We start from the raw sequence: 27232 nt of genomic DNA, 5'->3' as shown, positions 1-27232 counted from the left end.
ATGCTTTACCTCCACGTGTCCACTGCTGGCACAGAGAAAGCAGACCACTCTGGGAGTGATAGGTACCGAGGTCAGAATGCCTAACCCACCCATCTCCCAAACGTTCTCCACTTCACAATCCTCCTGAAAGCACAAAAGGGTACATCAAGCACAAAAGAAAAATGCACCAATAGGAAAAAAGTATAGCACAACATTTGCACAACTGCTGTTAGTCAGCGTACCTAAGCAGCTTCAGTTTCAAAACATTTAAAAACTTATACCTTAGGTCCAAGTAATATAACATAAATTAAAAACAGAAATCACATCTTACTAATTCTTGCTAATGAGTGGACCCACTGTAACTGACAGATTTGTGTATTAGTAAGTGAATATAAGAACAACATATCACAAGGTGTACTTTATACACTAATATTCACAATTCTGTTTTAATTAATCTGACCATACTTCACAGTTTACTGTAATATATTTTATAAAAGTATGAAGTCTAAGTAATATAAAAGACCTCAGTACACCCTCTGCTTTTAAAACTTTTCTTGAGGGGCTTGAGAAGAGAGACCACCACTCCCAGGGTGGATTAGGAAAGTGATGATTATGTTATATAAGTGACTAATGTAAAAAAAAGATGCAAAATTCAACTGTTAAACTCCCAAACATATCCCAGTGCTGCTGTGAATAACACAGGATTAACAGAATATCCAAATTCTCTTGACTCAAGTAGCTGTCGTGGTTTTACAGTTCCACCTTGATGAAATTACTTCCTTGACAATGTTACTCCTGTCCATCCATTCTTGCTCTCAGATTGAGAATTACTGTTTAAAGTTCTAATACTCTCTTCATCCAACACTGATGTTGTAATAAAGAAGATGGAAAAATTTCCAACAGCAGAAAAACTTTTCAGAGAGATACTGAGGTTCCTATTGATACCATCTTAGGATAGAGCATACCACAGTACATCACTAACTTAAAAAGTCAAGAATAGTATTCCTGAGGGAAAAAACAGCTCCAATGTTTATTTTACAGCCAATTACACTCAAAATATTTCTATAATAATTTGACCCCTTTACCTTGAAGTCCACTCTGATCCTGTGGACTCCATCCGTAGGTGCCTTTTGCTTGGAACTGCTTCCATTTGACAGAGTACTGAGCAAATTTAGTGTGCTGTTCTCTGGCTTGTTGACTGGAGGAGGTTTTTCCTAAAGATGAAAGAAAAGACATTTGCATTTATTCCAACCCCAAATAACTATTTTAAGAAAGGACTGACCAGAGTAAACAAATCTTTGATAATTCTTATACAAAGAGACTGAGTGCATCTCAGAACTAAGGTTCTTACAGAAAGTGGAAGCAGATGATCAGTTTTGCAAACCCTTTTTAGAGCACTTTATACCCAGAATTATGCTTGTTGTAATGCTGATATTTAACTTACTATGGTGTGGCAGCTCTGTGGGTAATCAATGTCTACACAAATTTTTCCATTTTTTTTTTTTAATGGAATTAAAAAATGGGCAGTTTCGTTTGTTTTTCAAAGGAAACATCACGCTTGTTTTTAAAAATTAAAATTGTTCATATTTTGTTAGTTAAAATGGAACTCATTTTTGCAGTTACTTAGATTTCTTAGTCAAACAAGTTGACATGCAACAATTATGTCTTAAATGCATGTCATGTCTTTTGCGGACGTCATACGATGGAGGTAGGAGGAGCCTTTTACATCTGTAAGGCTTGTCTGGAGGGTAAGAAGCCGCAAACTCTGCCCTTGGGACACGTAATGGAAACTTCTTCCTTTAAAAGTGTCTAAAAGGATCCAGAAACATGATAGCAATCAAATTGAAGTCTGTTTTAGATTGACATTCCAGGGGTAAGAAACTGAATTTAATTCTGGTTGGGTTTAATTCTAAAAATGCTGTTCACAGTAATAACTTTACCTAATCATGAAAAGCCCACAACAAGGTAAGTTAGGGTTGCACACCAGTATTTGACAATAGAAAATAAGTTTGAAATTCTTGTAATTTGCTGAATATGTAGTAAAAAAAATAATCTCACCTTTTCTTTTGGTTTCTGTTTCACAGGGAAACTTGGACGGGGAGTAACTTTCTTCTGTTTGCTTTGCTCTATGCCTAGGGAAGGAAAGAAAAATGACATATTTAGATCTTGGAATGAATAACCACTTCCAGGAAACAGAAGAGAAATAATGCACTTGAAGAAAAGATATTTTAGGTCTTGCTCCCTGATCTGCCCAATCTTTACTCCCAACTGCTCCCTTATCTCTTTTTAGTGACTAGACACCACCATTTATGCTTTAAGCAGCCTCCTAAACAACACAGCAAACATGCACTCCCCACAAAACACTCCTGAAAACCCACCTGATTCCCCAGAGCATAACATATGCAATGCTGACACACTGCCCCAAAACTGCCCATATAGTAACAGTCCATATCTGTTAGACTACACTTTTTCAGGTAGGGATTCTCTTCTTTGTTTAGCACATTCACTCTACTGTGATGTGCCACTTATGGATAATAACAAAAGTTTAACTAAACACTATAAAACTCTGTTTTAAGGTTACCAGGGTTTGAATGGGAAACTCAAACATAAAGATAAGACATCCTTATCCCTTCCTACACACATATTAAGTTTAATGTAAAGAAATTCAATTTAAATAACAAACATCTCCCAAAACATTTTAGAGTGATACCACCAGTATATAAAATATTTTCCAGTTTTATACTGTTCAATGATGTTTAATATTCAATATACAAGACTCTCAGTTGTTACAAAATAATCTAGTTTTTAGTTTGTTTTTGAACAAGTGACTGATTATTTTCATTACATTTGTTCATTTACCTAATTCTGGTTGGGGTGTCTGTTTTTTCTTGGGCTCGCTAGGGATGGTTTTAGGTACTTCTTTTTTCAGTGGTCCTGAGCTAGGCGGCTGACAAAGGGGAACTTGCAATGGCTGGGGTGCCTGTTTGCCAGTTTTTCTGGCACCAGAAGCAGTGACCTGTTTGGACTCCAACACTGGGACAGATGTATTTCCCTCTTCATTCTTCTCCTCACTTGGCTTTCGGGCAGGTTCACTGCTCTTCTTCAAGGCATTATCTTCTTTTGCTAAAACAGTCTGAGGAGCTGGTTTCTGTCCAGAATCCACTTGGTTCTTCCCAGAATGGCTCTCTTTCTTTTCACTGGTCTTGGATTTCTTCTCTTTCTTTTTCACAACTATGAAACAAAAGGTAGGAAGTAAATTATCAGTTTTCACAATGGAGAGAAGTAAACAGCAGGATCCCTGAAGGATTTGTACTGGGACCTGTCGGGTTCAACATATTCATTAATGGTCTGGAAAAGGGGGTGAATGGTGATTTGACAAAATTTGTAGGCTATAAAAAATTATTAAAGATTGTTAAGTCCAAAGCTGATTGTGAGGAATTACAGAGGGATCTCACAAAACTGGGTAACAAACTGTCAAATTAAATTCAACATTGATAAGTGCAACGTAATGCACGTTGGAAAAAATTATCCCAAAAATACATATACAATGAGGAGTTCTAAATTAGCTGTTACAAGCCATGAAAGATCTTGGAGTCACTGTGGATAGTTCTTTGAGAACAGCTCAATGTGCAGCAGCAATCAAAAAGGCTAACGCTATGTTAGGAACTATTAGGAAAGGGACAGAAAATAAATGAAAATATTATAATGACACTGTATAAATCCATGATGTGCCCACATTTCAAACAGTGTCCAGTTCTGGTCACCTGATCTCAAAAAAAGACACAGTTGGACTGGAAAAGGTTCAGAGAAGAGCAACAAAGATGATCAAGGGCGTGTAACAGCTTTCATATGAGGAGAGACTAAAATGATTAGAGCTGTTCATCTTAGAAAACAGATTACTAAAGGGGTGGAGGGATCTGATAGAGGTCTATAAAATTATTAATGGAACGAAAAGAATGAACAGAGAGGTGTTATTTACACCCTTTCCTATAATACAAAAAACAGAGGTCACCTGAAGAAATTAATAGGCAGCAGGTTTAATACAAAGAAGAGGAAGTACTTGTTCACATAGCTTATTGTAAGGAATGTTGTGATGGCCAAAAGTATGACTAGATTCAAAAAAAGAACTGGATAAAGTTCCCATAGGGTAGGTCCATCAATGGCTATTAGCCAAGATGGTCATGGATGCAAATCCACACTGAGGGTGACCCTAAACCTCTGACTGACAGAAGACAGGAATGGATCACTCCAGAATTGCCCTGTTCTGTATCCTCCCCTGAAGCGCTGGTATGGGCCACTGTCAGAGACAGGATACTGGGCTGTATCCTGCCCAGATACTGACCCAATATGGCAGCTATGTTCCTATGAAGAAAAGGCACAAATAAAATAAAAGTCAGATGCAATTATCTGATTTCAAGCCACCCATCTCATTTTACAATTATATACAAACAAGGAACAAAACGTATTCTGTTCTCGGAACTCTCATATTGGAGTTCCTTGGCATAAAAAGTGGCTCAGTGCTCTAAAAGGAATGCATATAGGCAGTCAAATGGACATGTTCAATATCCTATGCTACAACCACTGTTCTAGTAAGTTGGTTCTGTATTCAATCTTTCTGTAGCATGACATGGATCCTTCTTACCTTAACTGTACGAAAAAAAGGAAATTTTGCACAGCAAGTTCAAAGAGTTCAGCAACTTAGCCTGAGAAGCTTACAGTGGCCAAGACACTCACTTTTAAGAGTTCAGTGTTTAGCATGCAGGGAGTTAAAAACGGAGTGCAGAGGAAATGTATCAAAAGTTTCATTATAACAGCCAAAAATCACAAAAAGGAAGGCAATCTAGAGATTTGGAGAATGAAAATGCTATATAGCACCATGATTCTAGAAGTTGTGGCCTGCCAAAAGGATGGTCCATTATACACACTGCATACCTTTAGCTTGCTTCTGGAGATAGGCCTTTGAAGGCATCCATTGCAGATTCTGGCATTTCCTCATCCTGAGATGAAAGGGATATGTTGGAACAATCAGAAACTGATATAGGACGGCAGCACCCTTCAGCAGGGTTTTCTGCTGAAAAAGCCTTTTCTCCAGTCAATATTCCCATTACCATTTTTGAACCATTCATTTTTTCTTCAAAAGTGTTAAGGCTAAGGAATCCTAGAGTTTCTGTTTGGCTCATAATAACTACAATCATCCAATGCAAAGGTATGTGAATAGTGCCACAAGAAATGGAGTGGCTCTGTCCCCATCATGGTGATATCTCTATCAGTTCCCTTTCTCATATACTAGGATTTGAGAGGCATAGAAGTCCCATGATACATTTAAAAGATCTGGAAAACAATGTCAAATCCATCAACTGCAAGTTCTCTGAATTTTGATTAAGGCTAATTAGGGTGGGTCCAACCATTTGGTGACTTAATTTGGACTTGGTTCATAAGAAAGGAATCCTTCCCACATGGGAAATGCTCCTTCATTTATACAGAGTGGCATGAGACAAGGTCATCAAGTTGTTATTTTGCCATAACTTAAATTCCTAGATTTCATGTAAAATTAAGAATACAATATCTGTTGTCTACTCAGTTAACGTTTGTTTCTCCTTTAGCTCTTGCAGCAGGACCCCGGGTTTTGAAATCTTGTCCAGGGCCAGGGCAAACCTGCTTGGAGACAGACTACTTACAGATTGTACTCTGCAGACTGTTTTCACACAGATGCATGCTATGCAGCAATTCTCACAGCTATACTTTATAAATAGCCTTTATATCACAACAATCTTTACTTCTGCCACTTCACTTGCTGCCTTCTCAAACAAACAGACTATCCAGGCTGGTAAAACCAGTCTAATGCAGAGACTATAGAAAGGAGGAAGGAAAATTCCAAATCCAGGGATGTTTGTACACAAAAATGTTTAGATAAACTGATCAAAAGGATCAAGAAAAAAAAGTTACATTTTCAGCCAGTGTCCAGAGTTTCCTTCACTGCATGTTAAAGACACACTGGAGAAACATCATATGCAGCGAGAAATCCACTTCTCTACATATTAACTGAGAAAATACATTTCAATCTTGCCTGCAATTATTGTACAGGTGTTGCCTGCAATTATTATCAGTGCATTTTCCTATATCACATGCCTTACAATCCTCTTTCAAGTTTTTTGGGGGGTGGAGTAGGGCAGGGGGAGCTGTAAGGAAGAAGGGGTGTCCACAATTCAGAGCAAAAATACTCCAGCAATTTTACTTTCTTTTGTCCTTTACCTACCTCTACCCAACACCAGCCAAGACTAAACAAAAGGGATTCCCTTCAAAGCCTGTCAACTCTGCTTCTAAACAGTGAATGAGAAAATCTCCACCTATAATCCCAGGGCTTCCTCTCTCAACGCAAGGGTTAGCTAAACAGCTTGTCAAATAGACACTTACTTGCAGCACTGTTTCTTTATGTTGCGTCCACCAAACTTCGGTTTGTCTAGACAGTTAGTACAGACACCACAGTCCTCTGGGACCTGGCAGCCTGGGCACTGCCCACAGCGCCTTGAGCGCCGACCTTTCTTCACTGGAGGCTCTTGGGGTGCCTTGTTTCTGGTAACTGGCTTAATTGGTTTGATAGGTGGAGCAAGGGGTTCAGCCTCTTCTGAGCCAGCTATTGATGACTTATCTGTGGGGAAAAAAAAAAAAACCTGCTGTGAATTCAGCAGCCACCAACACCATTTCAGAAGTCTCAAGTTTACTCAGAAATCATCCATCCCATCAAAAGTTTAAGGTCATCCTCAGAGTCATACAAATTGAGTGTTTTTTTGTTTAAGATTTTAGATGAGAAAAACTTATAAAACTTTTGCGCCATGAAATACCAAATGAACACAGGTCAACAGATTAGTGAATTACCTTTTAGACCAGAAGTTTATTCAAAATATCTGAAATCTGTTTAACTCCCCTTCCCCTGTATAATCTTATGCAGCATGTTGTCCATTCTATAGAAACATATATTCAACCATATAAGTATTGCCCCACAAGAAACTAAACTAATGGGCAACAGCATCAAAAATTTTGTATGAACCCACAGACCCCACAATGAAAAATCTTGAACTTACCATCATTCCCCATGGAAGACAATATCTTCTCTCGTTCTTCCCATGGTAAGGCACTCAGAGTAGGCATGTCATCAGGAAACACTGCCCGCTTACGGCCTAGTGCTACAGCTGCCCTCCTGCAGACATGTTTTATTCGTGGTCCTCGCACTGAAGTCTCTGATGAATCACTCTCTTGACCCTAAGTTTCAGGTGTGCAAGAACATATGCATTTCTGAAGAAGGCATTCTGAGTGTACTTGGAAAATACAACAAGCACACTTAAAGAAAAAGACAGTGGTTCAAACCAGATGTTCAAACTGCAGGTCACATAAGAATTTGAGAGTCAGCCATAGTTTTCACAGCCTCCTTCCTAGTGAAGATGTACTTTAGAGAACAGTAAAGCAGAACACTTATTATTTTTACTAAAGTTCCATAACCAATTTTAACCTCTTACTTCAAGGACCTGAATTCCTTAATACTATATACTCATGTAAAATCCATCAGTACCGAAACATCAGAGCTGGCATGTATAATTAGGATAAAAGAGGCTAAATCATCCTAACAGTCTAATTACCCTGACAGAGAAGTGAATCAGGCTGTTTGAAAGCCTTGTAGTCAGTGGGACATATGAAAATAAGGCTGTATTCCCCCTTATAAGGTTCTAGAAATTACAGCACAACCAGCCTCTAATCCCTGCTGTTAAAAGAAATCGAGTAATTTAATTTTTTTCCCCAGGATTCGCCCCCCAAAGATTCAGGGGTATTTCTGATGAACAAATGTACTCCCACAAAGCTGAATTTTAGGGACAAGTCGTTTTTCCCTTATGTGAAACTGGCCAACAATGCATGGAGTGGTACAGAGTAGACAAGTGGGAGGGTGCAGAACTTGATGGCAGGGAGAAAAACTTTGGAGGTTTTCTACTGAAAAATCTATTTTCCACAATTCCTGAATATTACCACTGACAGCAAGCCAAATTCTGATTTAAGCCAAAAATAGGAACCATTACCTGAAAATGCATCTGTATGATGTCTACTTTTTTAGTAGCCAAAATGGACTACAGTGAGAGCATGTGAAAGAACACTGGGGGCCAAGAAGGAGAGATGTGTGAGGTCCCATTCCTTTAGATGCAAAATCTCATGGGATCTCACTTCCATCCCACAAGACAGAGATCATGGCAATACGCACCTTAAACAAAAATCAGATCAGGACCACTGTCATTTTTGGATGCCAGCTTTGTAAGCAAGTGGGGTACCAGAAACATACATCCAGGGGCAAGAGATCACTATATGATTCACCATAGCCTTGCCTTTATAAGCTCAAAATACACTTGAAGAACATCTCCATCAGACTTAGCCAGAAAAATCTACTAAGCAATTACACTGCACTGTTCTCAGAAAATGTGTGCAGCTCCATCCTGAACTGACTCCAGCAGCTTTATCTCCCCCTCAACTTCTGCCCAGTGCTTCTCATTTTCAAATTAGTTACCATCTGTTGCTCTAACCATTATTCAAATTAATATGCTATTTGTTCTCTTTCAGTGTCTGAATGACATTAACAATTTTCAATCCAAGTACAAAACAAAATGCACTATAAAGCCCTCTCATAAATAAGTCTGAAAGAATACCTGTGCTTTTGGCTGATCTGCTTGTTTGAGGGATTTGCTCTTCTCAATCTTGTACAGCTGGGCTTTAGCCTTTTTTAGGAGACTAGCCACCCTCTTATCAGTCATTGGAAGTTTGTCCGCTTGAGCCAACATAGAGCTGATGGAGGAAGTGGAATGTTTAACAGTGCTTGACGAAGGAGCAGAGAGGCATAGGGCTTTGTCTTTCTCCAGGGGCGGAACAGTGGGGCTTAGGTTTAGATCTGATTTTTCTAAGCCCCCTCTACCTTTCTTAGGCATTTTGGTTTTGCCAGCTGTCATATCTACAAGAGCCACAGCGGAAGCATCCGCCACAGGATCTACTGCTGAAGACTTCTTCCGCCCCGCAGCTTTTTTAACTGAAGATGCTGCTGCAACATCTTCATTAACAACTTTTTCTTTGGACACTCTACCTACAGGAAACAAAGCAGAGCTACTTTGAATTTCTAACCCTTTTTTCCTTTTCTCTTTTCTCGATTCGCGTTTGTTCTCTTTTTCTCTTTCTCTGTCTTTCTCTCTGCTCTTGTCCTTTTCCACACTTTTGTCAACATCTTTATCTTTGGACAGTTCCTCTGTAGCCCTGTCTTTATTTCTCCCTCTCTCTGTTTGGGGACTTGGTGTGAACCAGGGAAAGAGAGGAGTAGGATTAGTGGATGAGAAAGTCTCAGTTGGAGTGCTGATCTGCTTCCTTGGTCTCTGGCTTCTCTCTGCTGATTCCCCAGACTGGGTCAGGGGATGGGAAGAAAAAGTAAAAGTTGAGTTTAAGGCACTAGTGGCAAGAGAACTAACAGACATGTTAGTTAGTGAGGAAGAGACAGAAGATTGAGGGGTGAGAGTTGTCAGGTCAGAGGTACTAAGTCTTCCACTTCTTGTCCTCATGGAGTGTGAAGGAGACCTGGGTTCTGATCGGATCGGGCTAAACACTCTTCTCTTTCGTTTCCTAGAAGATATGCCTGTCACAGAAGTTCCTGCAGTGGTTCGACTAACAGAGGAAGGCAAGGTTACAGATTCAAAAATTCTGGAGTGGGCCTCACTTGGAGTGAATCTTGGAGCTCGAAGCAGAGGACTTCTTTTGTGCATATCAAATCTTGTTCCAGAATGAAGAGCAGAAAACAAGCGAGCTGGAGCCGTAGCACCAGATGTTGAAAAACCAGATGCAAAGCCAACATCCTCTGGAGTCAGTGGTGGAGGTCTAAAGTTATCAAATACTGGTTTACGGATGAGACCTTCTTTGGCATACTTTGCTGAGGAAAAGTACTGTGGTTCTGACCTAGAATGCTTCAGAGAGGTCCACCTGAATGTTGGTTCTCGTAGAATTGATTTCCGTTTCTCTTGCATGGGTGCAGCAGAGGTGGGCAGAAAAGGTGAAGCCAATGGTATTGTGGGAGGCATAAGCCAAGGTGTGTGGTCTGAGATGCCAGTAGCAGGCTGTAATGGTGGGGGAGGAGTGAGCAGAGGTGGAGGAGGAGAGGAAGAGGACTGCTGCTGGGACACACTTTGCAAGGTTGACAGTTTTTTAGCTGCCCTTTGACCGAAACTCCTTTCTGACATTGAAAACCTCCTGCTTCTCCTATCACCGTTATCATTTTCTGGAGACTGAGAAATAGGTAAAGGGGTATGAGCTTCTGGAGTATTGCTGCGTTCTTCGGAAAGTGCCTGCATCTCCTCGGACGCCTGAGAGTCGGTAGATGTATCTACACTAGGACTACTAGATCGTGAGGAATCTGAAGACATCTGAGATGAGTGCTGAGAAGCCGCACTTGATTTTTCACTGGACCCACAAGATGTAGCACTAAACCTGCTGTTCGGTGTGGATTCGAGGCGAGCTATTTTTATAGGAGGATCATAGTCTTCATCTTCAATGAATCGCTTGGGTGTTTTAATGATCCGCGAGGAGATAGCACTCACAACTGGCATGATGAACTGCCGGATGTTTTTGAGCTGAGTCCTTCCCTTTCTACCCTGCAGTTTAGCTGCTTCTTTCTCAATCTTCTTTTGTGCCCCCTTTTTAGCCCTCTGCAAGAGTTGCTTAGCAATTGTTGCATCTGTCCTCTTGGTCGAAGGAATAATCCTAACAGGCTTAATCCTGCGCGGGCTCTGTCTGACAGCAGTCTTTTCTTCTTTTGTGAGTGGTGGCGTGCCATCTTTCTCCTTACGTACCCTCTGGGGTTTCTCCAGCTGTGAATTAATGATTAGTGGTGAGGCAGTCTTTAAACGTTCTGAAGAGGGTGGCCTTCCTCTCCTGCGCACAATCTGAACCGCTTTCCTCCCAATCTGAAGTTTCCCCCCAGTCTTGAATTTAGACTTCAGTGGGGAGAGTTTACCAGTTCGTAACTTCTTGATTTTTGCAGCATGCTGAAATGTAGTGGATGGTGCCCTTTTTATTTTCTTTAGATTCTCTTTTGCTTCTTTGCTCCCCTTATGAATATCTGAGATGTCCTTTACTTGTGATAACTTGAACTTCACACTACTAAGTGTTGGAGGTCTTCCTCGTTTCTTTTCCCCACTTTTAATTTCCTTCTTCTTTAACTTTTCCATGGACATGGTTTCAGACTTGCTCAGGGGGGAACACACTGATGAAGAGTCTGAGTGTGCAGCTGAACTTCGATCGGGACTGCTTCTGGGTCTCCTACGAGGTTTTCGTGGACTAGATTTCACTGAGAGGGAAGTAGAGAATGCAGAGCACGTTAGGCTTTTCTGTACGCTGTTACAACACTATCCAGGTCACATCTGACTTTACTCATCACAAGTCACATTACATACACAGAACAAGCTACCATAATTTTGATCCACCTATGAATACAACTTATTAATAAGAACTGTACATAACAAGAACAGGAGTACTTATGGCACCTTAGAGACTAACAAATTTATTAGAGCATAAGCTTTCGTGGGCTACAGCATCTTCTATGCATCCGATGAAGTGGGCTGTAGCCCACGAAAGCTTATGCTCTAATAAATTTGTTAGTCTCTAAGGTGCCACAAGTACTTCTGTCCTTTTTGCGGATACAGACTAACACAGCTGCTACTCTGAAACCTGTACATAAAAAGGTTCCATCACAGACAAATAAAACACTTCCCTTATAATAAGGAGCTTATTTTCCAAAACATATTTTAAGTACAAATATCTTTCCACCAAAATAACTTTTACATTTATAAAAACAAATACCAAAAATAACTTTTTGAAGGGAACAGTAACTCCGATGAAGTGAGCTGTAGCTCACGAAAGCTTATGCTCAAATAAATTGGTTAGTCTCCAAGGTGCCACTAGTACTCCTTTTCTTTTTCCCCAAAATTAACTTTCTTGAAACATCATATACAAAGAATGAAAAAAGTTCAAAACTAGTTCATTTAAAAGAAAATTTTTTTCTTGGTTATCATCCACCCCCACTGCTAATACAAAGGCCACCACACCAAGAATAGTGTTTGGGAAAAGCATGAATCAAAACTGATATTTTACTAATTCAAGATTTTGTTTTGCTTTAATTTTGGAGTAAATTTAGTGCTTGTGACTACACTCAGAAGTGGTGTCGGGCATGAGTTGTGCAAGATTTCATTATCCACCTCTGCCAATGCACCTTAATCTCAACCTATAGTCCCCACACAGCTCTGCCAATGCATGTCAGCCATTACCTGAGACATTCACATGATTGCAGTACAAAGTCTCTCCTTAGCAGACATTGTTGTCTGGGCCAAGCTGTGTAGAATATTGTAATGGGTACATTTATCCATTAAAGTCTAGGTTAAGATGATCAAACTCATTCACTTGCAACCAAATCAAAATCTGAGCCTAGGGATCCAGAGCTGAAAGGAAGTATAATAAGCTATTGCACCTTTCCTCCCAAGACCCTCCATCTTTGTTTGGTTTCACACAAATTCAACTGTTGAATAGTTTCCTATCAAGGATGTACCATTGGCTCACGAAATCAGATCAGAGACACTAAACAAAATGGAGTTAAAAACCCCAGGTTAGCCAGTGTTGATTGCATGTCAGAAGGGTTACCTTATAAAGACTTACTTTTGTGTCAGTATTTCAGAGAAATACATCATATCTTCATGTGCAAGTTATGTTCCTCCATCTCTCCCTTTGGCTACTTAAGCCTACCATAGGGTTGAACACTCTCATGAAACTAGACCATCATTAGCAAAAGACACCTCACCACGCCACACCTTCAGTTAAGGCATAAATTTACTCCCGTTTATTTGTTAGTCTCCCTTCAAATGTTAGTCTCACCTTTTAATATCAGTTTCACACACTCTTTCCCACAAAATTTCCCTGCTCCATGATAGATCAGAAAGATAGACCATGATAGAGCCATTTCTAAACAGTTGCCGACTTGAATCAAAAGACTGGATTTGGGTTTTATTTTGTTGTTCCACAAACACATACAACTTTTAGGTAAGATGGAATTGTCTCTAGGTCTCCAGAAGAAAGCATGTCATATTATCAAAGTAGCATTGGAATGGGGAATACAAGGAACTACAGTGAATCCATTACTTAATTCCATTAGAAAGGGACTCCCAGCCAAAAAACACGTATAGGATTTGTCATCTTCATAGTGGACTTGAACCTGACCAATTTTCATGGCTTCTCTGGTTCCAAGTGAAATCTCCTGTTAAACTAAAATTCAAAAATTCTTCAAAACATCCTCCTAATGGAAAAGGAAGCTCACTTAAGGTTTTTTTAGAAATGAACTGAAACCTACGTATGCCAGGCTGGTACTTGGAAAAAGCAATTGTAGACTTCTTTAAATTACATCTTGATGACACTACTAGGATAGTTTAAAGAGCACTGTGTACATGCTCAATCGTATGATTTCAGGGCCATTCTCTTAAAAAAAAAATGTAATGTAACAAGAGGGGAGGAAAAAAGGTTACAACTGTTTTTTAGGGCAACTGCTGCTACATACAACTGAGCAGCAACAGCACGTTTGCAGAGGGGTTTCCACAATATTCTGTTAGTACCATCGTTAGTACCAGGATCAACGGGCTGTTAAGATTGTCCACAATAGAACTAATACCAGACAGAGAATGTGATATACAATCAGCTGGAATAGGTTGAGTACTAGTGTATTAGAGATCCTGTGAAATTTCTGCAGATGTCTATCTCCTTCCCCCACACTTCCACCCACTGCCACATACCCAGCATGGAGAACTGGAATTGAGGCAGAATGGGAGCTCCCCACGATCCTCACTTAGTATTCCCGGGAATAAATAGATTGTTGCCATTTTCTAAGATAATACTTAGTCCTACCATGAGTTCAGGGGACTGGACTAGATGACTTCTCAAGATCTCTCACAGTTCTATGAGTCTATGATGTTTCAAGATCAACAGAGAAAGCTACCCAAGCTCACTTTAATTTAGAGGTTTTTTTGTGAAAGTAAATTTAATAAAGACTGCCCAATGTAATTTAGTATCTTCAGTAAGACTCCAACCATTACATTTCAGAAGACAAAGTGAAAAGATACAACAATGTTGTAACAAATAGGAAGATTAAGCAGGTCTAATTTTAGTTCGTCTGTTTCCATTTTTGCTTGGTTTATCATTGCTCACCACCTCCTCTCATTAATAAAAAAAGACCAGTGTGTTAAAAGTCTCCTCTCACTTTAATTACACTCACTGGAGAGTGAAGAGCAAGTGAAGGATTCCAAATCCACATCAAAAGATCAGGAGGTCAGCCTTATTTCTATTCAAAATTTCTTGACATATCTCCTACTGTACTATGAAGAAACACTAAGAAGCGCTTTATATTGTGACCCTGCCAAAGAGCAGCTCCTAAAGTAGGACAGCCTGGGCTAGATATGGATAAAGCACAGCCTCTCAGGAACAGCAGTTCTCTAAGTGGTCCACTCAGAGTGGGACAAAAAGACCTACAATTGTTTTCCAGCAAGCTCTCAATAAAATAAGCTATTGCAATGTGAACAGGGAGAGGCATGAGTAAACCATGCAAAGTGACAACATGTCACAACTTCCAATCCTATGAGCTGAACATACCTGTGGGAGATCTGGTGGGACTTCGTACTTTGACCTCTTCATCTGAGCCAAAACCTAGGAACTGCTCATCCTGCAATGAAAGTGATTTTTAAAGTTAAAGACATGGGCATGAACTTTAAAAAATTTAACTACCATCAAAAAATTCCAGGAAATAAAATCTATTCTATAGTAAAGCTTGTTCCTTCAGCAAACTGTGGCTAAAAAGGAAATAATATCTAGTCATGGGTGATAGCCACAGAATGCTCAAAAGAGTTGAGAAGGGAACAAACAGCACATTCAGATGAGAACGTACCTTGTACTATACAATACACTCTTCTCCACAAACTAGAGATAAAGACCTAACCCGTAGGAACTACACAGTTTACCCTAAGGCAGGAGTGGGCAAACTGTGGCCCAGGGGCCACATCCAGCCCTCCGGACGTTTTAAGCTGGCCCTCGAGTTCTCACCGGGGAGCGGGGTCTGGGACTTGCCCCGCTCCAGCTGGGGAGCGGGGTCGGCTACTTGCCCCACTCCGCGCGGCTCCTGGAAGCAGCAGCATGTGCCCGCTCCAGCTCCTACATGTAGGGGCAGCCAGGGGGCGCCACATGCTGCCCCCACTCCAAGCACCACCCCTGCAGCTCCAATTGGCTGGGAACTGCAGCCAGTTGGAGCTGCAGGGGCGGCACCTGCAAACGGGGCAGTGCGCAGAGCTGCCTGGTCACGCCTCCGCATACGAGGCGAAAGGGGGACATGCTGCTGCTTCTGGGAGCTGCTTGAGGTAAGCGCTGCCCAGAGCGCCCTCCTGCACCCCCAACCCCTCATCCCTGGCCCCACCCCAGAGGCCACACCCACAGTCAGAGCCCTCACCCCCTCCTGCACCCCAACCCCCAATTTCATGAGCATTCATGGCCCGCCATACATTTCCATACCCAGATGTGGCCAAAAAGTTTGCCCACCCCAGCCCTAAGGGCTTATTGGCACTGGAATGTAAGTTTTTCTACTACAATTATACCAGTATAACTATACTGTATGTGTCCACACCACATTTTTATGCCAACTTAAACTACTTCCCTTCAGAATCACTGTGCCCACACAGCTCTGTGCTTTTGAAAAATAACCACACAGCATTCTGGGCAAATAACCCATGGTGTAATGTTCTGCTGCAAGACCCTACACATTCTGGGATTTTTGTCATGCTGCACTGTGGAAGGTCCACTGGAACCTACTGAAATTCTGGCACATGGGCTCAAACTAAAGTCCCAGGATTCCTCTCCTGTCATCCCATAATTTCAACTGTTTTTTGCAAGCCAGCACTATTTTCAAACTGCAGTCGAGGAAACACTACTGAATACCGCAATCCTGAGAATCATTAACAGAAACAAACTGCTCCACCAAATGTTTCATCATTCATAATACTGAACGGCTTTGGATGGGTTGGGAGACAGACACAGTGAGATGGCTAGATGAGGAGAAGGATGAAAAAACTGAGCTGATACTTTGGCAGGGCGTTTTCCTGGAACAGCTTCACTTGATAAAATACCATTTCTGGGTGTGGCCTTCCAGCACTGACTGGTGGGACAGGACAGTGCTGCAGAACTGGGATGACCAGAAACGGTAGCACAACTTCACGATGCAGACAGTTACTGTCCCTAAGATCTGTGCAGAGCTCAGCACACAGGGACAATAAAAGAACACCAACATGAGAGTTCACCTCATCAGGGAGAAGCACATGGACACGGCCATCTTGAAGCTCGCCACCCCCAATTGCTGCTGCTCAGTAGCTTACCAGCTTGGTGTTGCTAGACCCAACTGTCAAGACTGTTGTCATGCTATTGAGAGTGTGCTGCTACCCCCGGGTCATAAGGCTTGCCAGCGCACAGAAGTTTATTAATGGATTGGCATGGTTGGAATTTCCAAGTTATATTGGGGCCATTGACAGGACCCATGCCAGGGTGGATTGATTTCAATCACAGTGATTTAAATCACTGATTTTACTTATGATTTAACTCAGCAAACAGGAAACCTTGACTTAAATAATTGATCTTCATCTTGTTTGGCATTTTACCTTAGTTATTTTCCTACACAAAGGTTCATTCTCACTGGCTGTTTATACTAAACATTAAAATATGTTCATTTGCAACCAAATATACCCATTAACAAAAAGGTACCAAATTTAGTGCACCACTATAGCTATACATTTATTTAAGCAGTTATATAGCTTGAAATACATTTATTCAGAGTCTTAATTTTTACTTTTTTTTTTTATTATGCAAGAAAGTGATTAATGACATTTATTAGATTTTTTTTAAATTTGGAAACTGTGTCAAGCTGCATTTGGATGGAAAATAGAATTCAATTAAAAATGTACAAAAAGAACATTTTAAAACTGTTTTTTACTAGTTAAATAAAGCCTCCTTAAATGTGCTGGATACATAAGCAAAAAAAGTTTTCATTTAAAACTAAAAGATTTATTAAACAAAAGAAGTCATAACTGTAGTTAGTGAATTGACGGACTGAAGTCAATGGGAATTAGGCACCTAATTGGTATAGGCATTTTTGAAGATCACCACAAGGCACCTACTTGCATCTTTAAGTGCCTGAATAACCTTGAAAAGCTTGTCTATGTCCTTCAAGTTTTCCGAATTAGTAGATCCCATCCCCTCCTCTCCCACCTGTTTTTTATTCATAGATTTAAAGAGGAAAATAAGTTTTCTAGCTTTTTCAAACTTCCTGTTTCTGAACTTAGAATATTTTCTTCATTTGGACTAGTTAATTTATTCTGAATCTGCTTGCTAAATTGAATCCAAAAGTAACTAAGGCAAAAGCTTTCCTGCACAACGAAAACTGAAAATACTTACACATTTGGAAAAATATGAACACCAGCATTTGCTCCACTGTAAGACTGAAAATAACAAATACTTAATGCAGTACATGACATTGTGAAGTATTTATAAAGCATGAGTTGACTTCAAAAGTTAAAGATGTTTTCCCCCCTAATTCTGTATATAACTGCACCCTTCAAGTCATTCAAATTTGAGGAGGGTTCACACACTATTTAAATAATTTTAATAAATAAGAAGCTTAGGCCTTAACATAGGTTGACATAATTTCAGATTTATTTTTAAACAGTTTATTTTTAAAAAGAAAAATTCCAATTTAAATACAAAAATCTGTATTTATTTTTTAAAAATCATCAATTTTTAAGCACCCTAACCCACATTCTCTGCCCCCCCCCACACCAGGCCTCAGAATTTGTCAACAGAAAGGGGTATTTCTCCATGGTGCAAGCCCTGGTTGATCCTCGTGCAAGGTTTACTAATATTAACGTGGGATGGTTAGGAAAGATCCATGATGCCAGGCTATTTAAAACCTCTGCCCTGAAAAAGGGAATTTTTTCTCCCAGGTCTACAGACATTAATGGTGCTGTGATTCCTCTTGTCATCTTGGGAGACGCAGCTAACCCTCTGGTTCCCTGACTTATGAAGCCTTATACCGGACATGAGACAGAAGTTGTTGACTATATTTGAGGAGCTGCTGAATGACAGTGGAAGGTGCATTTGAAAGACTGAAGGGAAGGTAGAGGTGCTTCATACCAAGGCTGGATGTTTCTGAACAATCTTTGCCTATTGGGATAAGTGCTTTTTGCTCTGTTTTGCTCATCATCTGAGAAAGCAAGCAAGAGATCCTCACCAGTGGGTGGGAGAACAAGGTGGAGAGATTTCTGTACATTATGAACAGCCAAAAAGGCTGCCTTTCCACAAGGTGCTCCAACTAGTCAGGGAAACAGGGTAAAGGGTGTGTTTTGGTCCAACTTTCAGGCCAGAGTGTACTGGTGGAAAAGTAGTGTACTGTAACCAAGAAAATGAATGAAAGGTGTTTGTGTAAAGATATTATTAGGGAGAAGCAATACCTCAATTAAATTTTTCAGTGGAGTTTTACATATTAAAAACCTTTATTGATTCATCATTATACTACAAACTTAAAACCAGTGGAACTGTGGCAGAACCATGACTAAAGTGCCAGGTGCACACAAGTTTGTGCTTAAGGGCCCACAAAAAAGCAAAAGGTAGAAGAGTAGGAACTGTTCGCTGTTCTGGGATGGAATGGTGTGGGAAGGCCCTGTCATTTGGAGAAGTGAAAAGGGGCTCCCCAGTATCCTGTGTTCTCCTCAGTGATCAGGACCAGGCTAGGCTGGGCTGGTGGCTGTGAACACAGCAACACAATGTTCTCAAGCAGAGCTGTTTGCCTCTCCTTTAGGTCCAGCATCCCTCCTCTTGAACGTCCTTGTCCATGCAGTTTGTTCAGAGCCTCCAAGACTGCTGCAGGAAATCTTCCCTCCCCTCTTCTGCTTTTATGGCCCTCTGATAGAATGCAGTCATGAGGTCAGTGAACCTGTCCTTCCTTGCCCTCTTTCACTTCCTTCAGAGGTATGCCAGGCATTCAGCAGTTGATAAGATCCCTGTCTGTGAGGGCCAGAGCATTTCAGGCACTAGAAGAACAGAGAAACAGCACAAGTAGTTATTGTCCTAATACAAAATGATAAAATGTTGCTTTTTCACAATTTTAGAATGTTATTCCCAACTGCTCTGTCCAGTCTGGTGTGAGTTTGGAGATAAGATGTTTTCTACCTTACTTCCCCCTTATATAGGGCCCCTGTACCAATGGGGGTGGGGGGGTTGGCTGGGGGAGCAAAAGGGAGCAGGTTAGTAATTACACATGCACCTCTGGAGGCTATGCTTACTATGGGGGATGCTACCCAAAGGTGTGTTCCCAAGAGGCAGAGAAGGATCATGTTCAAAAAGAAAATGAGCAAACCAGGAAGATATGCAGCACTGCTGTTTACCAAATTGATGCCCCCATAGCTGGTACAAGAATTGAAAGGAAGCACACCACCAATATGAGCAGCACCAAGAAGGCTGCATTGTCTTGCGATATATATACCAAATAGCACACTCTCTTTGCTTTAACTTCTGTTTTATAACAACTGAAGAGGAGCACAGAGAGCACTGCAAAACAAACACTCATGCAGTAACTGGTTTGAACCCAAAGGGTTAACAATGCTGAATGAAAAATAAAAATGACTACTCATTTTGAAATGCCCCTGTAGCCTAATTTTGGCAATTTACCTCATACAATGTAAAGGTGGCTAGAAGCACAAGGTCTTGATCAAACTGTGAGCCAAAGAACCTAGTCTATTACTTTTTCTCTTTCTATATCTGCTCTTACATTGTTTGGGAGACATGTTTATTGTATTTGATGTTTTAACCCCAAAAGTGCTTCCATCTTGAACGGAGGAAGAGGTTCCCCATGAGGGACAGGGAGAATCAAACAGCATGGAAAGGGGTTTAGAGAGGCAACCTATTTGACTAGTGGTTGTGTGAGTTGATAGTTAAGGGACATAAACCCTTCTGAGCTTGAAATCTCCAGTACAGATGCCATTTTGAGCACACAGAGAGAAGAAGGGGAGCTGAGCAGGCAGGGAAGCACATAATGTCCTCCCAACACGGTGATGGTCAGCGTGGACTTGGAACAAAGTTGTTTAAATCCCCCTCTACAGTTGTATTGCAACACAGGACATAATACTTACTGGTACAACTCCATTCCTCAACAGTTTCAGGCTGGGGCCCCATTTGAGATTCAGGTGGCATCTTTGGTTCCTGGGCCTCTGGCTCAGGGTTGGGTGTGCCAAAGAGACCCTGGCTGTCTGGGAGAATCTTTTTCTGGTCGCTTGGATGCCTTCCGTGATCAACTCCAAACTGTCCAAAACTCCAGAGATGTTCTCCTTTGCAAAAATCCAGTCCAGCTCCTCTTTGTACAGGCAACTATTGGGAGCATTACAAGCAGTCCTGTTTTAGTCCATTGCATTCTTGTAGCTTTGTCGGAGGCTTCTTTGCTTTGACACAGCACTGGGCTGTGTCCCCATAGAACCGCTTTTTCCTGCATTTGTTCTGGCAGCCTCTAGTAGATCTTGGCATTCTAGTGATTCCTGCTCAGATGGGCATGGATGTGCTCGTCTCCCCAAAAGTCAAGAAAGTCCAGGGCCTCCTGATGGGATCACCCAGAAGCATGGCTGCTATAATGGGTATGTGACTTGGTTTGTTAACTTGCCATGAGCTGGAATTACAAAGGGGCACACCTGGCTGCATGCCAATATTTAAATAGAAAAAGGTAACATCCAGTCAAGATGACCCCAGAGCTGTAGAGGTCCACAGGCAAACAAACAGGCCATTCCAGGTGTGAAACAATGTAGTGTGGGATAGCAATTGGAGGAAGCAGTATAATTAATCCAAAACAGGGTTGCAGTCACACAAATGTTATACCTGTAATACCTCATTCTGGGACAGAGTTATGTCACTTCCTAAGCAGATTACTTAAAGCAGGTTAAGACACAAGAAAAAAAACGTGTGTGTGTGTGTGGACACAAGGCAGTTTATACTGAAAAAATAAAGTTATATAAAAACTTTCCTGTGTAGTCAAGGTCTAAGTTTTCAGACCAAAGGAGGACTGAATCAGAGCTGAGCTCCCACACAGAGTGAAACCTTTCCAATACAGATTTTCTGCTCTATCAGATCCATGAATTAATAGACTTACGTTCCCTTATATAACCAGTGCCTTAAACTAGGTAATTTATAAAGTTCATGTATAAGTTTATTTGGGTAACAAGAAATGTCCTGAAGCCATGCAAATCTGACCCAGACACTTCTTGGTTAGTAAAAGACGCTCAGGCCACGTCTATACTACCCGCCGGATTGGCGGGTAGTGATCGATCTATTGGGGATCGATTTATCGTGTCTAGTGTAGACGCGATAAATCAATCCCCAATCGCTCTGCCGTCAACTCCGGAACTCCACCACGGCGAGAGGCGGAAGCAGAGTCGATGGGGGAGTGGCAGCCGTCGATCCCACGCCACAAGGACGCAAAGTAAGTGATTCTAAGTTGATCTAAGATACGTCGACTTCAGCTACGCTATTCTTGTAGCTGAAGTTGCGTATTTTAGATCGATCCCCCCACCCCCCGTGTAGACCAGGCCTTAGGTTTGTCCAAGTCTCCTCCTGACAACTACCCACCCCTATGAAAATGGAACTTACCACATCCCCTAAAGTGAACAAGGAAGCAAACACTGATCCTTATGAACATTGCAAGTTATCATTCAGTATCCAACTGAGAAAACTAAATTGGAAAAAAAAAAAAAAACACGCAAAAAGCCATCTTTGATATACCCTCCCACTGCCAAGATCCTGGACCCATTCCAACCATGTTTCAGGCCAGGACATGAAACAGAAGTGGCATTAGTCATGCTTATGTATGATCTTTTGTCCCATGACAGAAGAGGGTATCTATGCTTATATTATCAGATCTTTGAGTTCCTTGTCACTGTGCACCACAGTGTACTACTAACCCACCCTGAAGAGGTATATGGGGTTACTAGGAAAACAGTGAGTTATCAGTAATCCCTTCTTACAGATCACACTTGGAGGGTGGTGATGGATAACTTATCCTCCCTTATCAGAGTGCTCGCCTACAGAGTCCGTCAGACCTGTACATTAGTACCCAATCTATTCAAAAACTTCATTAACCTTATTTGGGAAAATCATGACTTAAACATCAATACATAGATGACACCCAGGTCTTTTACTCATTGACATGGTTAGCCCTATCACCCAACTATTCCCATCACTGTTTGAGATCACCAAATGGAAGAAAAGCAGCTGGTGGAAACTAAATTCAACAATCAGAAGTGGGAAGTCTTAAATATTCTGGAGAGCTAGCTACTATACACCTTCCCATTCTTGAGCAAGCATGGACACAAATAGGCAACTCAGTCCACAGCCTCAAAGTTCTTCTGGATGCATCCCTGTTTCTCGACATTCAAATAACTACAGCTGCTGAAATCATCTTTCACCAAGAAGATCGTAGTACCCTGTTGTCAGAAAAAATTCTGGCTATAGCAATCCACCCCTTTGTGACTCCCAGACTGGATTACTGCAATTTACTTACTCAGAAATGAGTGCTGCAGCTCAAATACCAGGCCACCTGCGGGATATCAGCCATGGAAACGCACATCACTCTTGTGCTCCACTCAGATTGCTTTATCGTAAGGCAGTGGTTCTTAACCCACAGCGCAATCAGCACACAGCTGCGGCCCATGTAACATCCTCAGGGCCATACAGGTAATATATATATTGTGTGGATACAACCCACTTAACACACAGAGAGCTGTATATACGGCCCACAATGGTAAATAGATTGAGAATCACTGTCGTAAGGCATCGAGTTACAGGACAGCAGTCCTCATCTTTAAGGTCCTCCATAGCAATGGACCAAGTTACCTACAGAAGCACATCCGATGAAGTGAGCTGTAGCTCACGAAAGCTCATGCTCAAATAAATTGGTTAGTCTCTAAGGTGCCACAAGTACTCCTTTTCTTTTTACCACTTGCTAAGCGATCAAGATCTCTATCAACAGCTACACTTCAAAGAAACTGTCAACCTAAAGCATAATATATCTGAAAACTAAGGACAGAGCTTTCTCAGCAACTGGCCCAAAATTACAGAACTTTTTTCCAGAGATGCTTTTGTTTTAGTATTTTTCTTGAAAAAAAAATTTTTTTTTTAAAAGAATGACCACAACTCTCACTGCCTTCAGAATAAAATGCATGACTTATTTCTTCAGCCTAGCCTTTCTACAACTGCAGCAGAAAAAAGATAGGAGAAAAAAGGAGGGGAGGGGCAACTGATTAAAACACAAGCGAACCAGAGTTGGGCTAAATCTATGTTTGGATGGGAGACAACTAAGCAACACCTAGATGCTGAAACAAAGGCTGTCAGTGATTCAGTAGATGGTACTCCTTTTTGAAAAGTGCAAAAACAATACTCCAACATGGCTTGGGGCACTGTGCTGCTAAGGCAGACTTTTTGGACAACATATTAAACAAAAGCCCTATTCACTTGGGGTAATTAAAGATTTCATGGTACATTTCATAAGCGTAGCATGTTGATCCAGATGTCCTAGCCAAATTTCAACTTGGGCAATTACATTTCCCTCCCTAAAGTTCCTCTACAGTTTAAAATGATGTGGCATTCTCTACTTCCTGTCTTAAACTATTATGTATTGTTGTATGGTGTAATATTACACCTCAGAGATGGCTGTCATGACCCTCAATGTACAGTTTCTATAACAGTTTAAGTTTGTAAAGAGCTCTGAGATTCTTCTGGGTAAGAGGTACTACAAAAATGTAAGTGATTAAAAATAAAAGGTAGCAACTCCAATCAATCACAGAAAAGAAAAATTCTAACCATGCCAGTACAGTACCCGACAGGCCAGTCACTGAATTAGCTTGGGCTACCTCTTAATTTTCAACTTTGCTTGATCAGGAAGACAAGATGAACCAACAGCAAAGCTTTTTTCTTGTGTCTATGGTGCAATATTTTGCCTGAAAACAACACAAAACCTTTGTAAGTTTGTGCCTTACATATGAAGGAAACACATCCTCACACATGCCTTACATATGAAGGAAACGCATCCATTTTTTGCAGCGTAGGCAACAAAACCCAGTTGCAACCACTGAAGCATCAGTGCCTATGAGTTTTTGCTGAAAGGCTGTCAAACCAGTTGCTTACAGCTACCGTATGCTACTAACCTGCTTAACTGTTATTCTCAGTAGGAAATATTTGAAAAAAAATCTGTATAAACTGATTGCTGAATGTGATCAATACATACTAACCTATGTTCTTAGGGCCAAATTTTGCCCTTGGACACAAGCATATAATGTTAAATGACTTGAATGTGAGATGCATACATATCTGAGGTCAGAAATTGGCCCAACATGCATGCTTTTACTCCAAGAGGCAGACTCCAGATTATATCTATTTGACACAGAAATGGGACAGGGTGAATTAAGGCACTCCAGGGCTCTAGGCACAACATGACACAGAGCTCCCCATGGCTTTGCCACACCCCACTAAAAGTGGTGGTGGCAGGGTCCCCACTTCTAGAGAGGCAGAAGCACAGGGCTCCCTTCTCTCATCAGGAGTCCCCTCTTCCCCCTGGAGAGGTAGAGGTGGCAGCCACAACTCCATATTTAGCCCAGAATATGGCATGTACCTACTTGAGATGGGTTGACTGGGCCTGCTGCACTTTTCTCCTGCCATATACAAGTCCTACAGTTCCATGGTGGTGTTGGCCTGGCCTCCCACAAAGTGCATCTGAGAGTTAAGACCATACTGAGATGCATGTAGCACGTCACACATCCCAGTTACTCTCTCAGGCTGTGTGCAAACATCACTAGATCCGTTGCACTTAGTTCATGTTAACAAGCTTCTACTTACAACCATAAGAGCTAGAGATTTTGTTTTTTCTTCTTCAAATGAAAGTTGAGTCTGATGTCATCACATAATTCCAGGAGCTGAAGTCATGGGCTTTATGCTATAGGCTCTTGATGGGTATTTTAAGAAACTCTTCTGCACTAAACATAGTCAGCCTAGAAGATCTTTAATCCCTCAAAATCTTCTGTAAAAAGCTAAATCAGCGTGAAAGCTTAAGTGATCTCTGTATTCTGTCTACAGTCACCAGGAATTACATTTTTAAGTTGCCATTTATTACCCAGTTACAGAGTTTGCAATGGGAAAAGTCTCCCTACATGTCTTCACACAAGTTAGGACATGAAAGGCATGTGGGGGTTAACTCGATAAAATATTTCTGGAGTCTGTGTGTTTTAACTCCTTCAGTAGCTGAAACATCCTTCAGCAAGACAAAGAAAGGTCCAACTAAAGGCCATCTCATAATAATGTAGTAAAGAACTGGACAGTTTACAGAATACTACGCAATTTTCTGAACAAAAGCCCGTTCAAAATTTCGAACCAAAATGTGTTCCATTGAGTTGTCTCTTTAAAAATAATTATGCAAATTAATATAATTTGTATAAATTCTTACTACTGGCTACTCTAAGAATAAATTAAGATTTAAATGAATATTTAAAGGTAAAGAAATTCTTTCCTGCCTGGCAAAAATTGCCTCTGGTTTTCAATGCTCTAATTAAATACAAAAAAAGTCACTGCATTCTGCTTTCTGTGTTGTTCTCATGGAATAAGGTGGCAATCTATGCATTTCACAGACCTCTGGGGATTTACCAATAAATATACAGGGGCACATTGGTAAATCCATGAACTGCAATACTAATATGAGCTGCAAAGACGGGTAAATAATGCAAATTATATCCAGAAAGAGAAGGCCCAACACAAAATTTAGATTTCTTAGTTTCAAAAATCTGTTATATCTAAACATGGACTCAATGCTAGAAAGATATATTTAGCTCTGATTATGCTGACATTCGAATTTATTTATAACATCTGTATAGGCCCCAAAGTAGCACTGGAATACCAGACTGCCACATAGAAATACAATTCTCTGTATTTTATGTTAAAGCACACACACACACACAGAGTATGGTTGGGGGGAAAGGGAAGACAAGAGAAATTGCTAGTTTTTCACCACTACACAATCTCTTTCCAGTGCTGTGGCGCTGATGCCAGGGGAAAGGGAAAAGGAAAAACACTGGGGGAAAAAAACCCACAAAGCTCAACCACTTTCTTCTATAAATACACATCAAATACATTGTCAAAAATATAAAGACAAAATTTATTTAAAGATCTAGTTACTGTTTTACCGAAAGAGAAAAAACAGGGGTTTTATGCCTAAATTTAAGGTAGATTTTAGATTAATAGAATTAAACTGAAATCCAAGCAGAGCGGTGAAAGGAATGCTGCAGAAGTGCATCACTCAGGGGCTCATATTTTGCACACAGCACTGCAATGAGCAATAGCCTTGTCATGTCTCTTCTGCCACTCCCCTTGAACACGTGGGGCTCACTGCAAGATGTAAACAATGTTACACAGAACTGACTTAGAAAGGATTAATACTTGCAGTGGGGGGAGGGAGGGGAGGGAAGTGTTCTACAAAACTGACAAAAGGAGTGGGTGTTGAAAATCTACATATTCAACTCCATCAAATATTTTAGCATGTGTTTATGCTCTCCAAACGGGGGGAGAGAGACAGAGAGAGAGAGAGAGCGCGAGCGCAAGCACAGAAAAATCACAAGCTACATATGATCAGTTACATTCCAAAACCTATCCCAAAGAGCCATTTGTCCCAAATACATTTTCCCTGATTTAAGGCTGCCAAGAACATAGATACACAGCATTTTCAAACAAACTGTAACCTAGTACTAAGTGCAGGCAAGAAACCACTGATGCTTATTCTTTACAGACCAGAGCTCCCAAATCCTTGAAGTATTTACAGAGTCCTTTAGATCGAAGTTGTTGACAAACATGAAGGCAGATAGGCAAGTAATACATCCATTTTACAGATAGGCGAAGTGTGGCATCATGATGGTAAGGGACATGCTCAAGATGAAAATAAGTTTCTGCCAGATCCAAGAATAGAACCCAAGAGTCCAGACTCCCAACCTTTCCTCTGAACACTAGTCTATATTCCTTTCCAATTTCAGATAAGAGCCCTAGTCCTCCAGAACAGCAATGTTTCCACAATTCCCTTCCTTCTTTCCCTTCCTATGTCAATTTA

General features: G+C 40.9%; 1 protein-coding gene across 6 annotated transcripts in view; it reads right to left on the bottom strand.

The window, feature by feature from the left end:
- KMT2A (lysine methyltransferase 2A) overlaps positions 1-27232 on the bottom strand; it is an 83682-nt gene that overhangs the window by 37600 nt on the left and 18850 nt on the right. For all 6 annotated transcript variants that reach the window (XM_073320939.1, XM_073320942.1, XM_073320940.1 and 3 more), the window contains exons 2-10: positions 14674-14743; positions 8664-11335; positions 7062-7239; positions 6394-6628; positions 4912-4976; positions 2839-3210; positions 2038-2111; positions 1065-1193; positions 10-123 (exon numbers count right to left, since the gene is read on the bottom strand). In XM_073320939.1, the coding sequence (XP_073177040.1) occupies positions 10-123; positions 1065-1193; positions 2038-2111; positions 2839-3210; positions 4912-4976; positions 6394-6628; positions 7062-7239; positions 8664-11335; positions 14674-14743 (3909 nt within the window). The remainder of the gene's footprint in view (positions 1-9; positions 124-1064; positions 1194-2037; positions 2112-2838; positions 3211-4911; positions 4977-6393; positions 6629-7061; positions 7240-8663; positions 11336-14673; positions 14744-27232) is intronic.

This window comes from Lepidochelys kempii, chromosome 22 (genome assembly GCF_965140265.1).
Source record: "Lepidochelys kempii isolate rLepKem1 chromosome 22, rLepKem1.hap2, whole genome shotgun sequence".
Taxonomy (NCBI): Eukaryota; Metazoa; Chordata; order Testudines; family Cheloniidae; genus Lepidochelys; species Lepidochelys kempii.
The sequence above is the reverse complement of the archived record's forward strand: the minus strand, read 5'-3'. Positions and strand labels throughout refer to the sequence as shown.